Below are 24,947 nucleotides of genomic sequence, written 5' to 3'. Positions count from 1 at the left end.
ACACATTTTCAGCTCTGATCTCCAGCATCTGTAGTTCTCACTTTCTCCTAAATTAATGACAGTGTTTGATTGTGATCTCAGAAACTTTGTATCATCTCAGAATCATGTCAAAAGCCTTGTAACAAATGGTCAAGTCCTATCAATCATAATAGATTCTTATTGTGTGTGTGAGAGAGAGTGAGTGTGAGAGAGAGTGTGAGAGAGAGAGTGAGAGAGAGAGAGTGAGAGAGAGAGTGAGAGAGAGAGAGTGAGAGAGAGAGAGTGAGAGAGTGAGAGAGAGTGAGAGAGAGTGAGAGAGAGTGAGAGAGAGTGAGAGTGAGAGAGAGAGAGTGAGAGAGAGTGAGAGAGAGTGAGAGAGAGAGAGTGAGAGAGAGTGTGAGAGAGAGTGTGAGTGACAGCGAGTGTGACAGCGAGTGTGACAGCGAGTGTGAAAGAGATGAATGTTTTGAATTTATTTGCATTTTGGGACTTTATGATGATTTTGAGTAGCTATTGCTGATTATCAAATACAAACTCTAAAATATAACATTGGTGAAGCTTTAACTTACTTGGTGTTCTTATACACCATGACTGCCCCACTGTCAATTCTAACTCATCAGATCTTATGTCATCTTTGGATTTGAATCACAACCCTGAAAAGAAAGCATGTTAATTTGAGGCTAATGAATCATTTCAACTGTAACCTTTCAGCCTCAGGTACAGAATGATTTTGTGTTTAAGATAAAAAGCAGAGTCTGCTCCTAGCTTAAAAATTATTCTAAACTGATCATTGAAGAGATTCTGACACAATCTGTCAGGAAGCCATTTTATGGTCAAAGCTTGACCTCCTCACTAAGATGCCATTTTGTAAAACAATGATATCTGACATGCAAGCTGTGCAAGGTTACCTTATGCCCTCTCCCACTTAGTTTAGACTGATAGCTCTTTATGACAGGGACTTACCTCACCAACAGGCAGTGACTCTGCTGGATCTGTTTTCCCACCTGATGGATGGCTAAGGGCCTACAGGAGTGATCAGTTAAGCACACACAGACCTGTTAATTAACTTCTCTTCCTTACAAATTATTGCCTTTTCACTATCTGTCTGATTAAGAACATGCAGAGTTTATTGTAAAGTTTTGTAAAAAGGAAGCCTATTTGAGATAGAAGAGTGGAGTAGTGTGCGAGGACTCTTAAAGGAAGAGCTGGTATCCTACTTTTCTAAGGTTTTAGAATCTCAGCTAGTCTGGCTTATAGGTGTCAATGTTACGTTATAACAGTGATGTTATTTGTAAATAAAGCGGAAGGCTAAAATTAAACTAAACTGTTTGTAAGAGGTTTTTATTCCAGACCACCAAAGAGTATGACCTCCAGGACTAACCAAGAGAGGCTTATAGGTCTGAGTCCACAAGGGATTCCCTGGGCCATCTCAAATCTGTACTTTAACAATATGAATAGGAACGGTTGAAAGAGAGATGGGCTAAGTGCTGGCAAATGGGGACAGATTAAGTTAGGATATCTGGTCAGCATGGACAAGTTGGACCGAAGGGTCTGTTTCCACGCTCTACGTCTCTATGACTCGACGACTCTTCAGTAACTCTTGCCCTGTCGGTGAGCACCGTTTCCCTCCATCTCTGTACTTAACCCCTCCTTCATGGATGGTTGTTGAAACGATGCAACAATGTGGCCTGACTTCATTGTAACTTTGAAAATGACCTTAATAACTGCAGATTTTACTGCTGTTCCTGAATGTCTATTTTGGATGAGGATTCAGTTTATCTATCTTCAACACTGGTGTATAAACATCAATGGGCTACATACCTTCTGTTTGTTAGAGACAGCTTGTCACTCTTTGCTTTGAACTGAGGAAGTTTTACAGTGTCTTAGTCCCTCAGGTGTTTATCAGAGGAAGTCACAAGGACACAAATCAACAAGCGGCTAGTCTGGTAGTATTGAACAGATCAATGTCACATTCATTGCAACTTCACTAGAATGTGTGTTGTCTTTTTCTTTAAAGCCAACAATTTAACCAGAACCACGGATCTGACTCCATTGCTGCCCTGAGCTGCTCCTTGGCTGGGAATTGTGTGTTTTTTTCATGTGATTCGATACCAATTGATTTGGAGATGCTAGTGTTGGACTGAGGTGCACAATGTTAAAAATCACACATCAGGAGCTTCCAAGAACTCCGTTGGACTATAACCTGGTGTTGTGCAATTTTTAACCTGATATCAATTGAGTAAGATCCAGAAACCGAGCAACAACTGCCCAGCACCATGAACGGGAGTACTCAACCACCAGGATGCTGCCACAGTTCAATATCCAACTCTCCAACTGCCTGTTAGAAAGAGGAAAAACAGCGCTATTTCTAATGTTTTTACCAAGACCCCAGTTGTATATTCTTCTACAACAGTATTACATTCCTACAATTGGTCCACACAACCTCAAGGAAGAGGTAGCATCAAACACTTCTACAATTGTATTTTACGATATATTCATCCTCTGCTCCCACAGACTGTAACAGTATCCAATAAAAAGGTGGGAATTCCTCGATATCAGGTACAAAGGCCAGGGCTCTCCACATTAAAAAGAAAATAAGCAATTTGTCAGAGCTCAGCTCTTCTCACAGACTGTGAGTGGCTCTTAAAAGAGCCTTTGGGTTGCCAGATTCAAAAACGGTCTTCACTTTATAACAGCTCTAGTAGGTACATCCACATACTGAATCAGAAATGTTTCTCGCGCACACTTAAATTCCTTTCCATCTAAACCCATAACACTATAGCAGTCCCAGTCTATGTTTAGAAAGTTAAAAAAAACCCTACCATAACCACCCTGTTATTTCTTACAGATAGCTGACGTCTCCTTACAAGTTTGTTTCTTAATTTCCCTCTGACTATTAGGGGGTATTTTATGCAATCCCAATAAGGTGATCAACCTTTTCTTATTTCTCAGTTCCACCCAAATACCTTCCCCAAGTATTTCTGGGAATATCCTCCCTAAGTACAGCTGTAATGCTATTTCTTATCAAAAATGCCACTCCCCCCTCCTCTCTCATCTCCCTTTCTGCCCTTCCTGTAGCATTTATATCCTGAAACATTAAGCTACCAGTCCTGTCTATTCCTGAGTCACCTTTCTGTAGTTTCCCGTGGTGAGGTCATTTCCTGTTCTTTTTCTCGGGGGTGGTAAATGGGATCCAAATCAGTGTTTGTTGATGGAGTTCTGGTTGGAATGCCATGCTTCTAGGAATTCTCGTTCATATCTGTGTTTGGCTTGTCCTAGGATGGATGTGTTGTTGCAGTCAAAGTGGTGTCCCTTCCTCATCTGTATGTAAGGATACCAGTGAGAGTGGGTCATGTCATTTTGTGGCTAGTTGATGTATATGTATCCTGGTGGCTAGTTTTCTGATTGTTTGACCCTTGGAGTGGAGTCATATCCACAAGTCTCTATAATTGAGATGCATGGTTAAGGTTGATGCTCAGAATCTTTTTCCAGGAGTTGAAATGTCTAAAGCTAAGAGGCATGCATACAAGGTGAGAGGGGGAAAGTTCAAAGGAGACATATGGGGCAGTTTGTTTTAAACATAGAGAGTGGTAGGAGTGGAACGCACTGCCAGGGATGGAGATGGAGGTAGATACGATAAAGGTATTGAAAGGACTTTTAGGTACGCAAATGAATATGCAAGAAATGGAGGGTTATGGACCAAGGGCAGGCATAAGGGATTAATTTCATTTGGCAGCACAACATCGTGGGCTGAAGGACCCAGTCATGTCCTGTGCCATCTATGTTGGGATTTAAAGCAGTGTATATTTCGGATGAGGATTCATTCAAGTTGATTGAAACTGGGTAGAATGCATTTAGAATATAGATTAAATAGATAGAAACATTCGTTTCATCATTGGTGTTTGACTTTGAACATATCTGGAAATGGAGTTCAATGTGGGTCTGACTCAATCCACTCTGTGACTGTGGAAAGGATATTCTTCACTCTGATCACAGTAACATACCTGCTGTTTGTTCGAAGCAGCTGGTCACACTTGGCTCTGTACCGATGGAATACTACATCGACTTGGTCCATTGACTACTTGCCTGGAGGAAGACAGAGGAGATACCTCCTGTAATTCAACATCAGCTGTGATTGGCAACATCAATGTAACATTCAGTTAATTACTAGGATTTTTTTTATTTAAAGCCAGCAAATTAAACAGAACCACTGTCTGATTCCACTCCTGCCCTGAGCTACTCCTTGTCCATTTTTTCTTAAAATTCTAAGACCAATTGAATGAGATCCAGAAATGAAACAACATCCATACAGCTCCGTGCATGGGACTACCTGATGTAAGTGGGTATGTGAGTTCAGTTATTGATCTGTATCTACCAGTTCCAGCTTGGTGAATGCAAGAGAGTGTAGTTATCAAACTGTAACCTTCATTATATGGTCAATATATTTACATATTCACACAGCAGAGACTGGCAGGGTCCAATTGATAACTATCTAATCATAAAAATAATACAGCACAGAGGGTGCTATTCAGCCCATCTTGTCCATGCCAACCCAAAGACACTCAGATGCCCTTTCTCATCCCACCTTCCTGCCACAGCCTATAGCCTTGCAGTTTACAGAACTTGATGTGCAGTTCCATGGAGTTTTGTTTAAAACAATTTAGGATCTTTGCCTGCGCCACCATATCAAAGTTAAAAATCACACAACACCAGGTTATAGTCCAACAGGTTTACTTGGAAGCACGAGCTTTCAGAGCATTGCTCCTTCATCAGGTGATTGGGGGGAGTAAGATTGTAAGACACAGAATTTATAGCAAAAGTTTCCAATGTGATGTAACTGAAATTATATATTGAAAAAGACCCAAATTGTTTAAGTCTCTCCTCTTTAAAAATCATGACCACCAAATCAGGCAGCGAATTCCAGATACCCACCACTCTGCATAAAACACATTTTTCCTCGTATATCATCTAATTCTACAGCTACTTAGTTTGAATCAATGATCCCTGGTGTTTGAACTCTCTGCCAAAGGAAACAGGTTCCTCTCATCTCTCCCTCTCACTATTTAGTGAAAAATTGTACAACACCAGGTTATAGTTCAACAGGTTTATTTGGAAGTACTAGCTTTCGGCGTTCTGCTCCTTCATTAGTAGCTCACGATTTAGTATTCCTTTATCATAGCACCTTTGTTCCAAGGAATATAACCTCAACCTCTCCAATCTCTTCCAACAGCTACAGTTCACCAGCCCTGGCAACATTCCAGTACTCTCTGCACTCTCTCCAGAGCAATGACTTCCTTCCTGTGATGTGGGGACCTGACTGCACACAATACTCCAGCTGTAGCCACCAGTGCCTATACAGTTTTATGATTATAATCCTAGTTTTGTATTCCATTCCTTTTCCCATGAAGAAGAACATTCTACGTGTCTTCTTTACAACCCCATCTATCTTTAGGGACCTGTGTACTTGCACACCAAGATCTCTCACTATATTCCCATTTACTGTTTGACTTCCCAAAATGCATTCCCTCACACTTATCAGAGCTGAACTCCATCTGCCACTTTTCTGCCCACTCCACTAAACCATTAGATTAAATTAGATTACTTACAGTGTGGAAACAGGCCCTTTGGCCCAACAAATCCACACCAACCCGTCAAAGCGCAACCCACCCATTCCCCTACATTTACCCCTTTACCTAACACTAGGAGCAATTTAGCATGGCCAATTCACCTGACCTGCACATCTTTGGACTGTGGGAGGAAACCGGAGCACCCGGAGGAAACCCACGCAGACACGGGGACAGACTCAGTCAGTCAGGAATTGAACCCAGTTCTCTGGCACTGTGAGGCAGCAGTGCTAATCACTGTTGCATCGTGCCGCCCATCTATGATAGATTTGGAGCTTACAGCTATCCTCTACACTATCCATAATGTGGCCAATTTTTGTGTCACCTGCAAATTTCACAAATTCGTCCACCACATTCAAGTCCAAGTCATTCATGTATAAAACGAACAGCAGAGCACCACTTGAAACAACTTTCCATTCACAAGAGCAGCCATCAACCATTACCATTTGTTTCCTGTAACTAAGCCAACTTTGCATCCAATTCACCACATTACCCTGTATCCCACAGCTTTTACTTTTTGGACCAGTTTGCTGCGATGATGCTGCTCCTTTAACAATCTTGTAAAAGACACAGGCTCCAAAAAGTTTTAGGGCCATTTTGACTATAGCTTTAGTCAAAAGGCTTCTAAATTTTTTCAAAGAACACTTGAACAATGAAAGGGGAGTAGCCCAGTTTTCCCAGCTCAGCTTTTCTCTGGTTTGATCTGGTTTTTGACTGTCTGGCAGTTGACTGAAAGCAGTCAGGCAGTTGAAAAAGTGTTGAACCCAAAGCAGGTCCATGCTGGTACTCTCTCTCTCTCTGACATCTCTCCTGTAAGACCCTGTTTGATTTTACCTTTTTGTGCCAAAGGGTGTTTGTGGGGATTATTGCAAATGTTGGGAACAACATCATTAAGTTCGTATAATCTGTTGGGTTTTTGGACAGGTTAACTTATTTCGCATTCTGTTCTCTTATGAGACATAGGAGCATTTGTTTGTGTTTCATTTGATAATCTTGTAAATCAGTTCTGTTTTGCTTTACTTCTTCATTACACCTGCTTAAAACAACTAGCAAAGTTAGGGTCTACGCTACATGAAAAGTTTTGAGGGGGTCTGGCCTGGTTTATATCATTTTGGAGGCTCTTTGCAGGATTTGTTCTCTCGTTCTGATTTGGGATTAGGGTTGCTGGACTCTAAGGCAGCGAGTGGTAGGTGTTATAGTGTCTTTTGTTCCGAGTTTTGAATTCAATTGGTTTAAACAGAGTTTGGGAGTGCAATAACTCTTTCAGTCAACAAGGGTTTTCTGTGTGGGTGGAAGAAGTGATTTTGGGGCTTTTACAAAAGGTGATTAAGGGTAACTGCTGGAAATAGCAGACAAGCTGGGATTGAGGCTGTGTCCTTCCATGAGGAAAGGAAAGATAATTACAGCAGTAGCTCAGCATTTACGCTTGTTGGAAACACCATCAGAATCTTTAGAGATGGCTAACATTCAATGGAAAATTCAGCAACTTGAGTTAGAGGCAAAACACAAGGAAAGGGAGACAAAAATGAACTCTTTTGAATTATGATTAAATACAGAAGAGAGACTGAGGAGAGAGAGTAAAGGAGAGAAAGTAAAGGAAGAAAGAGAGAGAGTTTGAACTTTGGAAATGGGCACTTCCTGAATTAGTGAAAACTCATGGGGAAGAGCAGAGAGCTATAACAGCAAGATTGACAGCTGAAATGGCTGATGGTTACGAGTTGGTCCATAAGTCAAAGATTGGCCTCCAAAACCTATTTCAATCCATGAGGGATAGAAGTTGAGGACAAGAAAAACCCTCACATGGAAAGGAATAGATTTCTGTGAAGATCATAAGTATGACTTATCACAGGGTAAAAAGGAAACCGTTGAGGGGGAAAGAGAAGTTAAAAAGCTCTGGTGTTTTCACTGCAATACAGTAGGCTACATAAATCAGTGTTGGTGGGTTAGGAAAAACACTGGGAACCCAGATGTAGGAAATAGGGTAAGACAGTGAATTTTATTGGAGTGGTAACAGAAAGCACAATGGATGTTCGAAAGCTGCATCAGAATTCACAAGCTGGTTTGGAGGAGCCAGATCTTCTAAAACCTTCCACCACTGTAGGTAAAGTTTACTCGCACAGGCCAGGAGGAGCAGGTAAAGTGGTTACAATATTAAGAGATACAGAGATCCTCTATATCTGTGATGCTGAAAGATGGGGAGATATGCACCTCTGAAGGACTATTGCTCAAAAAAGGTTCTAGTAACGGGAATTCATGTTGAGACAAGAAATGCTTAATTGTGAGAAGTGAGTTTAGATTATCCAGTGAAGAGTGGAGAAGTTGTGGCAGGAGTATTGGACAAACTCTCAGCTGGGAATACAATTTATCCTTGCAAATAATATTGTTGATTCACCGGTAGGAGTGCTGCCTACTTTTGTTGCAAAGCCAATGGAAACACAGGCAACTGAATTATTGCTGGTCACATATCCTGGGATTATTCTTGACTGTGTGGTGACAAAGTCACAGTCACCAGTTGAAACAGAAGACATCAAACAGTACAGATAAGAAAGTTGAAGTGAAATGAGCAGAGACCCTGTTGGATCGGAAGGTTGAGACAAACCGGGAACAGACAGATGATAAAGCTTAGATCTTAAGCAAATTTAAAGCAGTTGTATCAAAAGGCATACACAGAAGAAGAATGTGAATCTATCCCTGCATCTTCACATATTCAGGCTGATGAGAAATGTGCAGATATCGAGTTGTATTGCCAGTGGGTTATAGAGGGAAGTGTCGAATAGCGCATGAGTTACCACGAGGTCGTCATTTAGGAGTGAGAAAAACTCAGACTTTAGCAGGGATTGATTGGAATTCACATTTAATTGTCATCTCTGTGTCTGAGAACTAAACAGTAAAGGATTAATTCTAGTCTTCTTAGTCACAGATAAACTCCATGTAAATGTGCTTCATTGCGGTTGGAGGATTTGAGCTATAGGGAGAGGCTGAATAGGTTGGATCTGTTTTCCCTGGAGAGGGACCTTTTATAGAGGTTCATAAAATTACATGGGGCATGGAGAAGTTGGGCAGGCTGGAATAATTACAACATTTAAAAGGCATCTGGATTTGTATATGAATAGGAATAGTTTAGATGGACATGGATCAAGTGCTGGCAAATGGAACTGGATTTGGTTAGGATACCTGATCAGCATGGACGAGTTGGATTGCAAGGTCTGTTTCCATGCTGTACATCTCTATGACTCAATGATTCCTTGTGCTCACCAACAGGACAGGAGTTGTGCAGCGCTGCACCTTGGCATTTTCATATGATTCGATACCAATTGAGTAAGACCAAGAAATTGAGCAACAACTGCACAGCTCCATGAATGGGACTACTCACCACCGGGATGCTAATATAGTCCAATTTCCAACTCCTAATATACTACCTGTTGGAGAGAGGAAAAACGGCGCGATACCTCATGGTTTTACCAAGACCCATATGTTTGTGCTTTTAGAGGAGTATCTCATTCCTACAGTCGGTCTGCGGTTCCACTATTGATTGCACACTTTCAACAAACAGTGAGGAAACAGAATGAAATTTCAACAGGGTTCAGAAGATTGCAAATCACAAGAATGCCCCACAGCAGCTTCTTCCCGCTCTGCCTCCCACACACAGCCCGAGAAAGGCCTCTCTCTTCCCCCCAGCCCGCTCACTCCAAGTTCCGGGACCAGTTCCTGCTCCGCTCGGCCTCTTACAAACAGCCCCCGGTTCTCCCTGAACTCACCCCGAATCAATCCCGGTCTCGGAGCCCCCTCTGTGTCCCAGGCTCCCATCCCGATGTGCTGCGGAAGGAGTCTGCTGTTCCCTCGCTTCCCTGGGCGCTGATCTCTCCATTGCGGTCTGTTTCAAACAAACCTCTTGCACTCACTGAGTAAATGCTCCTCAATGGCAGCGCTGGGGGAGGGTCTCACGCATGCGCTCCTCTGGACAGCACTATCACCTGATGAAGGAGCGTCGCTCCGAAAGCTAGTATACTTCCAATTAAACCTGTTGGACTATAACCTGGTGTTGTGTGATTTTTAACTTTGTACACCCCAGTTCAACACCGGCATCTGCAAATCTTGGCGAGAAAAGGTTCAGTCCCTGATACAGTTGGGGCTGGAGGCGGAGCTGGATGATCAAAGCCATTTCTCTGTTCTGTCTGTCACTCAGTTTCCTCTCCGGACCCGCCTCTCACTCTCTGTCAGCTCTTTCTCAGTCAGGTCGGGCCGGGCTGTATAAAAAAGGAAGGGGCGGCAGCTCGGCTCTCATTCGGCAGCGATTGGAGTGAAGAAGCGTGATGTCTGGAAGAGGTAAAGGAGGCAAAGGCCTGGGAAAAGGCGGAGCGAAGCGGCACCGCAAAGTGCTCCGTGATAACATCCAGGGCATCACGAAACCAGCCATCCGGCGCCTGGCTCGCCGTGGCGGGGTCAAGCGCATCTCGGGCTTGATCTATGAGGAGACCCGCGGGGTGCTGAAGGTTTTCCTGGAGAATGTGATCAGGGATGCGGTCACCTACACTGAGCACGCCAAGCGCAAGACGGTCACCGCCATGGATGTGGTGTACGCTCTGAAACGCCAGGGCCGCACTCTCTATGGATTCGGCGGCTGAGCATAAAGCGACCCTCTTCCAGCGAACCCAAAGGCTCTTTTCAGAGCCACCCAAACCCTCCGAAAGTGAGCGGGGACCTGAGGACGGGGAAGGCAGCGCATAGGGAGGGGATAGTATAACGGTTCTTTACCGTGTCATTTGTCATTCTGCCCAGACACTGATGCGGTACTAATGCGGTATTTGTATTTCATTGACCCTTCCAGAAACGATACTTTCATGAGTTTTGATGCTGGGTCACAGCGGATATTTTCATAGCCTGTTCTGTCCATGTGCCTGTTACAGTCTGTTCGGGCGGCCATTAAGTTGTGTTTTGGCTGATTATGATCTGGTTGAAATAAAATATCGATTCGGTGAGCTTCTGTTATTTTATCGTGGTACAATTCCAAGATCGGCAGTGTTGTTTAGATTGACTCACGGTGGGTAGACGTTCGGTTGCTCAGTTTTCTGGGCTGTTTTAAACCCGCCTTTCCTCCAGCCTGTTACAGACATATCAGGCAATAATCCCGCCTCTTGTCTGCACTGACTCCTAACTAGGCTTTAATCGATTACTATAAAGCATCTGAGTTGCGGACGAGTGGCGTAATATGTCTTATGTTATTTGATTTCAGGGTTTGAGAGGGTGAATTCGGCGGGCATTTTGAAATTGACCAACTGTCATTTCCAGTGAACCAATCAGACTCCAACAATTCTTTTCCTGCCTTTTCTGTCCCTTCCGGAGCTGTTTCTCGTTGGGCTGAGGGACAGGGCTGTATCCAATCCCAGCTCTAGGGCAGGCTCTCCGTTCCCTTAAACGGGCAGCACCGCAGCAGCCTCAGCATTGACAGCAGCAGCCTGTGTGTTTGTTGCAGAGAATGGCCAGAACCAAGCAGACAGCGCGCAAATCCACCGGAGGGAAAGCTCCCCGCAAGCAGCTGGCGACCAAAGCGGCCCGCAAGAGCGCTCCGGCCACGGGCGGAGTGAAGAAACCCCATCGCTACAGGCCCGGCACGGTGGCTCTGCGGGAGATCCGCCGCTACCAGAAATCCACCGAGCTGCTGATCCGCAAACTGCCCTTCCAGCGCCTGGTGCGAGAGATCGCTCAGGACTTCAAGACCGACCTGCGCTTCCAGAGCTCGGCGGTGATGGCCCTGCAGGAGGCCAGCGAGGCTTACCTGGTGGGACTGTTTGAGGACACCAACCTGTGCGCCATCCACGCCAAGCGGGTCACCATCATGCCCAAAGATATCCAGCTGGCCCGCCGGATCCGCGGGGAGCGCGCCTAAACGGAGCCTGGCCGACCCTGCACATTCACCGAGAGAGAGAGAAACACAACGGCTCTTTTCAGAGCCACTAAACCATCCAGAGAGAGCGGGAAACTGATGAGTTGTATTAATATTGTAATTATAAAGCAAGGAAGTACATCAGGAATCTCACTTTACCCCCTTCCCTCATTTTATAGCTGAAAAAACTCACTCACGGATACTTAATATGCTCTCTCTCTGGGAGCAGGGAAGAAAGCCAGTCTATGAACACACTAGTGAACAAAGCGCAGAGGGATAGGAGCCGCTGAGTAGTATCAGCTACATCGACTGTATACTTATTGCACTGAGTCAATTCAGCTCTTCCTGATGCAGTTAAAAGGAACGTGAAACTGAAGTCAAACCCGATCGCGGACATTTCTCGTTCTGCAAATACAAATTCACCATGTGCCATGCGGTTATGAGTGCGAGTGTAAAAGAGTATACGCGTATGTCTGAGGGTGCATGCCTGAGTGAGGGACAGTGTATATGAGCGTATGAGAGAGGGTTCTCTGTGAGTGCCTGTGTGTGTAGAAGTGTATGTGTGCTTCGCTCAAACGCTGTATGAATCCAAATAAAATTCTAAATCCATTTTTTAAAAACGATTAGAAGCAATCTGACCATTGTGGTACAGATAGTCTCACTCAGGGCAGCTTACACCTGAAAGGCATTATCTGGGTCAACGTGCTGTTCAGGTTCCTAACACCTGAAAACAGTTGTTCAGGTTCACTTAAAAATGTAACTTTTAGATGTTCTGTGAATTACATTTGTAAAAACTGAAACCACCATGGTTTTTTTGAATATGATTTGACTTGCATCACATTTTAAACTTTTGCGAAAAATTGTCTTACGATCTTATATTCTACGAACGTGATGAAAGCTCTGAAAGCTAGTGCATACAAATTAACCTGTTGGGTTATAAGCTGGTGTTGCGTGATTTTTAACTTTATATACCACAGTCCAACATCAGCATCTCCAAACCACAAGTATTCAATAAGAAGGCACTTGTAATTGACTGATCTCTGGTTCAAAGTTTAAGTTTCTACACATTAAAAGTAAAATAAATCCGGCAGAGATGACGGTGTAGCTCCTTTCACAGATGCTGTGAGTGGCTCTTAAAAGAGCCTTTGGGTTGTCAAGATTCAAGAACACCATCTTCACTTTTTAGCAGATCCAGCAGCGGAAGTTTTCTTGGGCAGCAGCACGGCCTGGATATTAGGCAGCACCCCGCCCTGAGCGATGGTCACCCCTCCCAGCAGCTTGTTGAGCTCTTCGTCGTTGCGCACGGCCAGCTGCAGGTGCCTGGGGATGATGCGGGTCTTCTTGTTGTCCCGGGCCGCGTTGCCGGCCAGCTCCAGGATTTCAGCCGTCAGATACTCCAGCACCGCAGCCAGATAGACCGGCGCTCCGGCACCAACACGCTCAGCATAGTTACCCTTTCGCAGGAGCCTGTGAACACGGCCCACCGGGAACTGCAGGCCAGCCCGGGACGACCGAGACTTCGCCTTGGCGCGACTTTTCCCACCGCCCTTTCCTCTTCCAGACATATTGACAATCTCACAAACACTGTCACAGAGAATGCTACACTCTGCCCACATTGCGGCCTCTTATACCTTCGGGAGGAATGGTGACGCGGCCATTTCTGATTGGTCCCATTGTTCAGCCCCGCCTAATGTTGTTTCAATTCCCAATCAGATATCTGCCTCATTCCCCAATCCGGAGAGGGCCCGGGGAGGAGGGCGGAAAGTACCGGCGCCAAATCATCAACCGCTTTCTTTCCAATTTGAAAATCCCGCCAATTTACAATCAAAGGAGTGCGTTTTATATTGAAAAATGAAGTACAAAATACAGAGGAAGTTTTTATAAAATATTCCTATCTTAATTTACTTTTAGTTTACAAATGTATGCTTTACTCGATCCGTCTCTGCCTCATTTGCCGACCTGTATCCGTCCATTTCTGATCGCGAGTGGGTAATTTTCTAAACCTAAAAAAACTGAAAAGAAACACGCCAAACACTGCAGTCTGCACTTGACTTCTCATTTCACATTTCAGTAGCACCCGGCATGCTGATAGAGCAGCACACAACATTCTTCCGGCTCAGTATCAATGACGAACACGGTGTTTAGACGATATTTTAAAGCTGTCCTCCCTTATTGTTCTCGGTCTCAGATTCAGTAAAAGCATCACATTTCAATCCGACAGCTGTTTTGGCGTTCTCTTGGTTCCTTTTGAAAGCCTCTCACCGACAGCAGAAAGTGCTTTGCTCTTTGCATTCTGAAAAATCGGATTAAACCCGCGCATTGCAAATGCGGACAAGTATGTATTGTTTGCCAAGTTAAACATCACACAACACCAGATCATAGTCCTACAAGCTAATTTGGAAGCACTCGCTTTCGGAGTGCTGCTCCTTCATTAGGTGGTTGTTTGCAAGGTGTGAAAATAAGTATTAAAATTTTCCCAGGGATTTAGCAACTTTAAATAAACAAGATGAAAATGATTCACCGACGTTTACTTTGCCCACTCTCTTCGGCTATTTATGCAATCTTCCCCCTACCGTACCTCATTAATTTGCAAAGCTCTTATATAAACAAATATAGCACTCGGAGTAAAATTATATGATGGAGAATCATATGTAAACTAACACATTCAGCTGTCTCAGGGATGTTGTGGGTGGCTCTTATAAGAGCCTTTGGATTGTGGATGTGTGTGTTTCAGTGCAGTGCGGTCCTTCACTTGGAGCTGGTGTACTTGGTCACCGCCTTTGTGCCCTCCGACACGGCGTGCTTGGCCAGCTCCCCGGGCAGCAGCAGCCGCACGGCGGTCTGGATCTCCCGGGAGCTGATGGTGCTGCGCTTGTTGTAATGGGCCAGGCGGGAAGCCTCCCCCGCGATGCGCTCGAAAATATCGTTGACGAACGAGTTCATGATGCTCATGGCCTTGGAGGAGATGCCGGTGTCGGGGTGAACCTGCTTCATCACTTTGTAGATGTAGATGGAGTAACTTTCTTTCCTGGACCGCCTCCTCTTCTTGTTGCCCTTCGTTGGCGACTTCTTAATGATTTTCTTCGCGCCCTTCTTGGAGGTTTGCCGTGCTTTTGGTTTGTGTGGGACTCAATGTGGATCTGTCAGAATATACAACGAAATGGGAAGTGGATGGTGATTCTGTTCCTGTCAGTCTGACTGAGGGAGATTTGTTTTGTGTCTGTGACACAGAAAATGACTGTGGTATTGGCTCGGTTTCCTTTTGCTCGTTGTTGCTCTGATGTGGGAGTGAAAGGGTGTGTTTCTAACTCCGCATGTCTGCTTCTGGTCCTCTCTATGGGCTGGAATTAACACTGAGTTTGCCACGTTTCTCAGTGGTTAGCACTGCTGCCTCACCACGCCAGGGACCCTGGTTCGATTCCAGTTTCGGGCGACTGTGTGTGTGAACTTTGCACATTCTCCCCGTGTCTGAGTGAGTTTCCTCCGGGTGCTCAGTTTACGTCTCACAATTTAAAGACGTGCAGGGAGTTGAATTGGTCATGCTAACTGTCCATAATGTTCCGGGATGTGTAGGTTAGGTGCATTAATCAAGGGTAAGTACAGAATAATGGGGAATGGGTCTGCGTGGATTACTCTTCGGAGGGTCGGTGTGGACTCGTTGGGCCGAAGTGCCTAATTCTACACTGCAGGAATTCTAAGACTGTGAATGTTTTCTAGGTTTGGGGTTGATGGAATTCGTTCTCAACTGCACGGAGTTGGAGAGAGATGAAAAAAAAAGTCCCTATTTAAAACTTTTTTTGAGTCACGGGTTGAAAATGTGGTATTAATATATTTCTGAGAACTTGATTGCTAACTGCGGGCCGAGAGACCAATATGTAACTTTGCTTTGCAAGTAACTACAGTGTATCAGAACCACGTTGCTGCTCTTTTTATTTCAGAGTATTGAATTTTCACGCAGGGATTTAGAGCATTTCTCCTTCTCATATGAATGCCTGTTAACCAGAAACCGTTCGCATACTATATATGTCTCACTTTAACTTTACATCTATCTTAGACATTTAGCATGAATTCAACAACTGTCCATTGAGGCTCTGGTCCTCTGTGTAATAATCAATTAGTGTTACTTCAGGACAGGTTTAATTCTGTATCCGTCAAACACTGATGGAAGCGGGAAAACTTTACACTATTTGCCTGCCACTTGGAAATGATCCTCCAATCTGTGCCTATCCATTTCTGGGAGTTTTTTGTTTACTCTATTTCACAGTCCTTACATGTCAGTATGTTACTGGACTGTAACTCAAACCTTCTGTAGTGTAAGCTGTTGTTTTTTTTATTCTGTAGGTGTCAGTCATTTACTTAAGAATGTGTCTCATTTAATATCTACAATTTTGAGTGTGACCAAACACCACTTTAGACAGTCTTAGGTAGGATTCCATCCCCTCCACAGCAAATCCTTACAATCAACTTTTGCGATTTGACAGTAAGTTTGTATTTATAACTGCAGCATTTGGCAAGAGGCAATATCTTGTACATTGCAGAAATTGGCAATAACAATTTTACTGCTGACGTTACACTGTTTATGCCAGTTTCTCGCCAATGGATAGTTGCATTGTATCCTAACAATTTTACACTTTGCAACTGACTCCATATTTCATTCTGTAACTGCCAGTTTGTTGTTTCTAATCTTGTTTTTACTCAGTTTCTGTCAATCAATGGCATGTGAGAGAGCAAATATCTCAACATTTCTAACTTTCAGATGAAATGAATGTTTTTTTTAACTCCATCCCTGTTATGTCACGGTGAGTTGTAATTGAATCTGTCAGTGTGCGATCTGTGAGCACACACAGTAAGTTAGAGATAAAGCTAAAGGTGAATGTTGCCTCCCATTTCTGTCATGCAATTGCGGAGTCTTCACTACAGTAATTAATTTATTTCAGGATTTTGTCAGTTTGAATGTCTCAAAGCAGAAGACAAAAAGACAAATGAGAATTCTGTGACATTTTTGTGTGTACGTAGCTCTGAGAATGTGAGTGCTATCAAAGTGTACCTGTCAGTTTTTTTAAATGAATGAGAACATTGCAGAAACTGACAGGTATAGATCTAAAACAATGTGAATGTTTATGTGCAGTTTTCATTCTGCATCTGAGTTTCAACTACATGAATGAATGAGTGCATTTGAAAGTATCTGTACCTTTCAGTGTGTGCTCTGTGAATAAATGAGTGTACTTACAATATTTGTCTCTGTTTAACATGACACTTGCCAGAAATTGCAGGAGCTTATTTTATTTCAAATCTCTGTTGCTCAACATGCAAAAGATTTTATCATTTGCCATCCATGTCAGGGTAGCATGGTGACACACTAGTGCCAGGGACCCAGTTTCAATTCCAGCCTTGGCTCATTGTGCAAATTGCACCAGATATGCTCCCCATGTCTGCATTGGTTTTGTTACAACAAACTTCTTTACTAATTTAAAACCAGCAACACAGAAAAGATTTATCCCATGCAGTAATCTGTGAAAATTCAATAGGGGAAGAACTCGTTAAAGATTAACAGCTTTAAGTATAACAGAGAGTGATTAATTAACAACTATTTACAACTCCAGAGCATCGGACTGTGTCATTGGCTTATAAGATTGTCAATATACTCAATTCAAACTGGATTGGAATTTGGTATTTTCGGGATATAATTTAAACCAATTGGTTGAATTCAATTTTGTTTTTGTCTCCAGGCAAGCAGCTACGAGAGTTGTTTGACCAAATGTTACTTTTTTTTCAGAACACTTGGTGCTGTTCAGAAGTTCAACTGGCTTAAAAGTAGTTATACTCACGTCTTCATAACAGTTTCCTCTGGGTAGTCCAGTATCCTTCCACAGTCCAAACAGGCAGGTTAGCTGGATTATCCATGGTAAATTGCCCTGTAATACTCAGCAATGTTCAGACTAGGTGGGTTAACTATGTTAAAGATGTGGTTATGGGGGTAGGGGTCTATATCTGGGGGCGATGTGCTTTGACAAGTTATTGCAGGCCTGTGGGCCGAATGTCCTCTACCTGTACTGGAGAAACTCTCTACTGTAAATTAAAGTGAGACTTTTTATACCATTGTCAGTCTCTGGCACTCTAAAGCAGATTGGATAATTTCCACAACTTACAATCAATAAACAGTACCTTTGAATAGAAGCTATTTTCTGGATTGGTCAGTCTCTGGTCTGAATGTGTATATTGAATTTATTGTTTACACGTGTAAAACAAGACCAGTATGAGAGTTTCTTTATTCTCTGCCCAATAATCTCTGGGTATCTGTCTGAATGTGTACCTTTCCACGTCAATGTTTGATTTTCCTTTGGGCTACTTGAAAACAAGGTATTTATTCGGTCATTTTGTCTGAAATTTGTTCTACTTTCTTTTTGTGGAAACAAATTAAATTGCAATATTTGTTTCAATCTGATGCTTGGCTGCTATTTAATTCCTCCAGTCTGGATAAAAAGATACATGAATTACATACAGTCAGAGAGTCAGACAGCAAGTTTAAGCTGGTGAGATAATTGGATGAATAATTAGTCTGAATTTTTATTTACTTCTTTCCCTACTAAAGTGGAATACATTGTGAACATGCAATAGGTTCAGTATTTTCTAATAAACAAGTAGAATTTACTTTTCGAATAAGATGATACCAGGCATTTAAAAGCTATAGGAAGTTCACTTGTAAATTGGGACGGACATACTTCATTCTCACACTGTCCTGGATAACTTGTTTAATGAAATGCTAGTTCTCCCAACTGTGACATCTTTAAAGGTCATGACTTTTCTATTTTTTGCCTATAGACCTACTAACTTGACAGTATTTCTGTATGTTGCAAGTTATTCCGTACCCGTTGTGTATTGGCACCATCTCACTCTTTGTTGTGTCCAGAAATTCTCAGTTTCCTTCAAGTCCTTCATTACACAAATAAGGACAATAACTGGTGCAATGTGCAACTGTTTATTCTTCTGTGAGTGCAGAATTAATCTTGTTTCTTCGATTCACTTGTACGGTTTGTGTACTCAGAAAGTACTTTCTATCTGTCAGTCTGTGTTATTCAATGGGACTTTGGATTCATTGGTTCATTGTCCTTTAAAACTCTGCTCAGATATGACAGTCAACAGATTAGAGCCATGTTGTCCAGTGAAAATCTTGGCAACTAAAATTTAATGTTGACTACTCGGGCTATTGTGTACACGCACTGATTTTATGTATAAAAAACATTTTTGAACGGAATAGTTGTTATGATATAGGAAGGATCACTTGATCCTGCTTCAATCCTCCTGCGTTGTGGTACTGAGCAGTTTAAATGTTTGCTGTAAAGTGGACAGCCAATTAGCAAAGGAGAGCGTTTTCAGTTATGTTTCCTGAAGTGAATGGGAAAGAGCTTATTTTCTTTGACTGTTTGTGTCTGTAAGACTCACTGGTAAGTGAAACCACAACGTATTGTCTCAGAAAGGATCTGTGCTGTTCTTCAGAGTCAACGAGGGAAAAGCAATGGACCTTTGCAACTCCAGTAATGTCTAACTGGGAGTAATGATATCAAGGTGTGGCCTTCAGAGAGTCATACAGTTATAGAGCACAGAAACAGATCCTTTGGTCCAAGCTGCTAGTGCTGACCAGAAATCCGAATCTGACCTCATCCCATTTAAGTTAGAGATCTCACAACATCAGGTTATAGTACAACAGGTTTATGCTGAAGCAATAGCTTTCAGAGCAATGAAGGAGCAGCACTCTGAAAAGCTATCGGTTCCAAATAAACCTGTTGTCTGAGAAACTGGTATTGTGAGATTCTTAACTTTGTCCACACCAGTCCAACACTAGCATCTCCACATCATATCTAGTCCCACTTGCCAGCATTTGATGCATATCCCTTTAAACTGTTCCTATTCTTGTATATATCCAGATGCATATAAATGGTTGTACTTGTACCCACCACCTCCACTTCCTCTGGTAGCTCATTTCATACAACCGCCACCCTCTATGTGATAAAGTAACCCCATAGGTCCTTTATAAATCTTTTTTCCACAATTCAAACCTGTGCCCTCTATTTTTGCACTCACCCACATTCGGTATATCACCATATCATGCCTCTCATGATTTTGTCAACCTGTACAAAAGACACACTTCATTCTCCAACAGTCCATGGAACAAAGCAACAGCCTGTTCAGCCTCTCCTCCTAACTCAAAACCTCCAGTTCTGGCAATGGAACATCCTAATGAGAGCAGTGCAGTTGACGTGGCTTACATGGACTTCTGTAAGGCCTTTGACAAAGCATAACTCCTGACCGGGGAGGAAAGACTCAGCAGGCAGGCAGCATTCAGGCAAGTGGTAGATGCTTATTCAAACAGAAACGGGTTAGTGCATGGAGAGGGCTAAATGATCTTCCCCCGAGACTGGCCTCCGAAGAGAGGTCCATGACACACTTTTTTAACAATAAAAAGCAATATTACTTATAAACGTTCTGATAACAATCACATACAACTTTATTATGATGTTCCTCCCTCTTACTTTACATACCCTATTCAATGAGATACCTAATCAATGATGAGAATTTCTATGGACAGCCCCAGGATCCCCTGACCTGTCAGAGTTTAGAGGACACTGTAATCTCTAGGCCTTGCAATCTTTGTGTGCATCCTATCCATTCTCATTCCAAAGTTCTTTTCTAAACACCCTCGGGTTTCACTCAGTTTAGCTTATCTCTCTCAGGACAGCTTGAATGCTGTTATTCATTGTATTCCATTGTATCAAGATCAATTGCTCCTCTGATATAATTCAGATAGTGGGGAAATATATGAAGAAAAACAAAAGGACAGTTTGTTTTGACTTACTTGCCACAGACTTGTAATTTTAATGTCTGTTATAAAAACTCAGTTACAAAATGTAAAGTAATTTAGATATTCCAACTATTAGCACTTTGATTAATGGGCTGTGAGGTGGGTTCTGGGTGTAAGAGAAGTCATTACCTAAAGCTAACTAACCTTCACTTCCAGGTTTAAATGCTTCTTTTCCCCCTTATACTTTAGTATTATGCACCTATTTTTTAGGCTGGAAACTACTGAGATGATGCTACGTCTCTTTATGAGAACCTAATTCTTAATATTCCAACTTATTTCAAGAAACTACATACTACTATAAATAACTTGAGCCGTTTTAGGGCATTAATGGGCTGTAACTAGCACCTGGTGTCTGTTCATTAACTGGGACAATTACCCGTTCATTTAATGTGGCTGGAATTACTCATTTATTAGACCTTAGGTCTACTGGTCAGAACTGTTTCGAATAGGAACAGGCTGGGTCCTTTTTACTGTCCTCACAGTGACTTATTGAATGGTATCATTCTGCCTTACTGTGTAAGCAGGCTGCTTGGCATAGTTTCTGCCTGCCAATGTGTTTCACATCCTGCTGTTTAATTCTTAAAAGGTCAGTTTGTGTTAACAGACATGGGCCACTCTATTCTGGCCAGGTACAGACCACCCCTATAACCTCTGACAAAGTCTCATATAAAAGACTGGTTCAAACTCGGCTCTTGAAGTCTTAAGCAAACTGGAGCTGAAAGGAGCTTGCAGCCAGGATGCAAACTATAATGGTGGAGGGTTGTGTTTGTGACTGGAAGCCTGTGACCAGTGGTGTACCACAGGGATCAGTGCTGGGACCCTTGCTGCTTGTTATGTACATATTAACAATTGGATGTGAATGTAGAACATATAATTAGTAAGACTGCAGATGAATTTTTCATGTGGAAATATTATATGTTTCAGTGCAGCCTTGGAGTGCAAAGTGCCTGCTCCTGTGCTGTATTGTTCTTTGCTCTATGACATGAAAGTCGGTGGTGTTGTTGACAGTGACGGGGATGGTCTCAGGCTACAGTATGAGGACATTGGGTACTGCAATCACAGATGGAATTTAATCCTGATAAATATGAGATAATGCATTTTGGGCGGTCTAATAAGGGAAAGAATTACACAATGGAGGATTGGTCCCGAGGGAGTACTGAGGAACAAAGGGACTTTGGTGTACAAGTCTATAGATCACAGAAGGTGTCAGCACAGGCAGACAGGCTGCTGAAGAAGGCATATAGAATGCTTTCCTTCAGTACCAGAGCTGTTGAATATAAGAGCAAGGAAGTCTTATTACAACTTTATAAAACAGATCAAATACTGTGTGCAGTTCTGACTGCCACACAATTAGAAGGATGGGATTGGCTGGAGAGGATGCCGTGGGTTGGAAAGTCTCCTGAAAAAGGGAAGACTGTATGAGCTGGGTTTGGTTTCCTTGGAGCAGAGGAGGTTGAGGGAGGATCTGACTGAGATATACTAAATTGTGAAATATGCAGACAGAGTAGATTGCGAGAACCTTTCTCCCCTTGGCAGATGTATCGAAGACCAGAGGGCAAAAGTTGAAGTGGAGGGGAAAACAGTTTAGAGGATATCTGAGAAAAATATTTTGACGTAAAGTTTGTAATGTGCTGCCCGAGAGTGTGATGGAATACTCTCACAGCATTTAAGCAGCATCTGGATATGCTGTTAAGAAACCAGGGCATAGTCGGCTATGGGCCAAGTGCAGGTAAATGTGCAGATTGCTGTTTGTTGGACATCATGGACGTGGTGGACTGAAGGGTCTGTTTCTATGCTGTATGACACTATAACTATAAAATCCTTGTAAATGTTTTCTGCACCATCTCAAGTTTAACAACATTCTTCCTGGAGAAGGGTGATGAGTGTTGTACGCAATCTTGCAAAAGTGGCATCACTGACGTCTTGTACAGCCACCACATGACATCCCAACTCCTGCACTCAATGTTCTGACCAATGAAGGCAAGCATGCCCAATGCCTTCTTCACCGCCCTATCTACCTGTGACTCTACTTTCAAGGAAATATGCACTGCACCCCTCTGTCTCTTTGTTGAGAAACAATCCCTAAGACCCCACCATCAAGCGTAAAGGTCCACTCCTGGTTTGACTCATCAAAATCTAACACCTCACATGTATCCAAACTAAATTGAATTATTCTCGCAAAAAAAATAAAATGAGCAGCTCGGGGGTGGGGGTACACTTACCAGTGGTAAGCCACAGGGTACAAGTCTCTGGAACAGAATTTGTCCCTGCTGCTCAAATGTGAAGCAGGGAGAGGAACATCGTATTAGTCATTGGGTTCTCCATAATTAAAGGGACAGATAGGATGTTCTGTGGAAAAGAGACAGACTCATGGTTGGAGTGTTGCCTCCCAGGTGCCAGGGTTCATGATGTCTCAGATCGTGTTTTTGGGATCCTTGAAGAGGAGAGGGAGCTGCCCCAAGTCATGGTCCACATAGACACTAACAACATAGGTAGGACAAGGGATGTAGATTTAAGGCAGAATGTCAGGGAGCTAGGATGGAAGCTTGGAGCTAGAACAGAGTTGTTATCTCTGGTTTGTTGCCTGTGCCACATGCTAGCAAGGTGAAGAATAGGGAGAGAGAAGAGTTGAACACGTGGCTAAAGGGATGGAGTGGGAGGGAGAGTTTTGGATACCTGGTTAATTGTGGCTCACTCTAGGGTAGGTGGACTTCTACAAACATGATGGTCTACACCTGAAGCAGAGGGGTACCAATATCCTGGGGGAAGTTTGCTAATGCTCTTTGAGATGGTTTAAACAAATTCAGTAGGGGAATGGGAACCTAAATTGTAGTTTCTGAGTCCAGAGGTTGAGAGTAGGGAGGTCATAAATATGGTTTCAGTGTCATAGGAGTGCACCGGCAAACTGGAAGGTGGTTTGAAGTGTGTCTACTGCAACGCCAGGAGCATCCGAAATAAGTTGGGTGAACTTGCAGCATGGGTTGGTACCTGGGACTTTGATGTTGTGGCCATATCAGACACATGGATCAAGCAGGGACAGGAATGGTTGTCGTAGGTTCCAGGATTTAGATGTTTCAGTATGAACAGAGAAGATGGTAAAAGAGGGGGAGGTATGGTAAGGACAATCTTACAATGGTAGTAAGGATGTACGAGGACTTGTCTAATGAGGTAGTATGGGCTGAGGTTAGAAACAGGAAAGTGAGGTCACTCTGTTGGGAGTTTTCTATAGGCCTCAGAATAGTTCCAGAGATGTAGAGGAAAGGATTGTAAAGATGATTCTGGATAAGAGTGAGTGTGACAGGGTAGATGTTATGGGAGACTTCAACTTTTCAAAATATTGACTGGAAATATTATACTTTAAATACTTCAGATTCAATGTCCAATGTGTGCAGAAGGGTTTCCTGGCACAGTATATAGACAGGCCAACCAAGGGCGAGGCAACAATGGATTTGGTACTGGGTAATGAACCCAGCCAGGTGTTAGATTTGGAGGTAGGTGAGCACTTCGGTGAGAGTGACCACAATTCGGTTATGTTTACTTGAGGGAAGGAAAGGGAGATCGGTATACACCATAGGGCAAGATTTATAACTGGGGGAAACGGCAATTATGGTGTGAGTAAGCAAGATTTATGATGCATAGGATGGGAAAGGAAACTGCGTGGGATGGCACAAATGAAATGTGGAGCTTATTCAAGGAACAGCTACTGCGTGTCCTTGATTAGCATATAACTGTCAGCCAGGGAGGAAGTGGACAAGTGAGGGATCCTTGGTTTACGAAGGAAGTTGATCGCTTGTCAAGAGGAAGAAGGCGGCTGATGTTACAATGAGATGTGAAGGCACAACTAAGGCGCTTAAGAGCTATTTGCTAGCCAGGAAAGACCTAAAGAGAGAAATAAGAAGAGCCAGGAGAGGACAAGAGAAGTCTTTGGCAGATAGGATCAAGGAAAACCCTAAAACTTTCTATAGCTTTATCAGGAATAAAAGAATGACTAGAATAACTTGCAGTCCAATTCAGGACAGGAGTGGAAAGTTGTGTGTGCAGTCCAAAGAGATAGGAGAAGTGGTAAATGAATATTTTTCATTGGTATTCACACAGGGAAAAAGACAATGTTGTTGTGGAGAATACTGAGTTACAGGCTACTAAACTAGATGGAATATAGGTTCACAAAGACGTGGTGTTAGCTATTCTGGGAAGTGTGAAAATAGATAATCCCCTGGGCCAGATGGGATTTATCCTAGGATTCTCTGGGAAGCCAGGGAGGAGATTGAAGAGCCTTTGGCTTTGATCTTTGATGTCATTGTTTACAAGAATAGTGCCAGAAGACTGGAAGATAGCAAATGTTGTCCCCTTGTTCAAGAAGGGGAGTAGAGACCACCTTGGTAATTATTGATCAGTGAGCCTTACTTTGGTTGTGAGTGAAGTGTTGGAAAAGTCTAGAAGAGACAGGCTTTATCATCATCTCGATAGGAATAAGTTGATTAGGAATAGTCAATATGATTTTGTGAAATGTAGGTCATGCCTCACAAACCTTATTGAGTTCTTTGAGAAGGTGACCAAACAGATGGAAGAGAGTAAAGCGGTTGATGTGATGTATATGGAT

The 24,947-nt window shown here is 43.0% G+C and overlaps 3 protein-coding genes across 4 annotated transcripts in view; 1 reads left to right on the top strand and 2 right to left on the bottom strand.

Moving 5' to 3' along the window:
* Positions 1-9,004: 9,004 nt before the first annotated feature.
* The window catches only part of LOC132837378 (histone H4), a 565,847-nt gene continuing 549,904 nt past the window's right edge, over positions 9,005-24,947 (top strand). The window contains exons 1-3 of one of the 2 annotated variants that reach the window (XM_060857045.1): positions 9,864-10,205; positions 10,768-10,807; positions 11,079-11,408. In XM_060857045.1, coding sequence (XP_060713028.1) covers positions 9,917-10,205; positions 10,768-10,807; positions 11,079-11,408 — 659 coding nt within the window. In that variant the 5' untranslated portion in view covers positions 9,864-9,916. Of the gene's footprint in view, positions 9,025-9,863; positions 10,229-10,767; positions 10,808-11,078; positions 11,409-24,947 lie in introns of those variants that run through there. The other variant, XM_060857046.1, reaches the window with a different exon arrangement.
* LOC132837387 (histone H2A type 1-like) lies at positions 12,663-13,052 on the bottom strand. Its single transcript, XM_060857055.1, has one exon. It carries the CDS (start codon positions 13,050-13,052, stop codon positions 12,663-12,665), a length of 390 nt encoding a protein of 129 aa, XP_060713038.1.
* Positions 14,236-24,947, bottom strand: part of LOC132837285 (late histone H2B.L4-like) — a 28,781-nt gene continuing 18,069 nt past the window's right edge. Inside the window, exon 2 of the mRNA XM_060856959.1 lies at positions 14,236-14,615. Within this exon, the coding sequence (XP_060712942.1) occupies positions 14,236-14,615 (380 nt within the window). The remainder of the gene's footprint in view (positions 14,616-24,947) is intronic.

Source organism: Hemiscyllium ocellatum, chromosome 49, assembly GCF_020745735.1.
Source record: "Hemiscyllium ocellatum isolate sHemOce1 chromosome 49, sHemOce1.pat.X.cur, whole genome shotgun sequence".
Classification (NCBI taxonomy): domain Eukaryota; kingdom Metazoa; phylum Chordata; class Chondrichthyes; order Orectolobiformes; family Hemiscylliidae; genus Hemiscyllium; species Hemiscyllium ocellatum.
The sequence above is the reverse complement of the archived record's forward strand: the minus strand, read 5'-3'. Positions and strand labels throughout refer to the sequence as shown.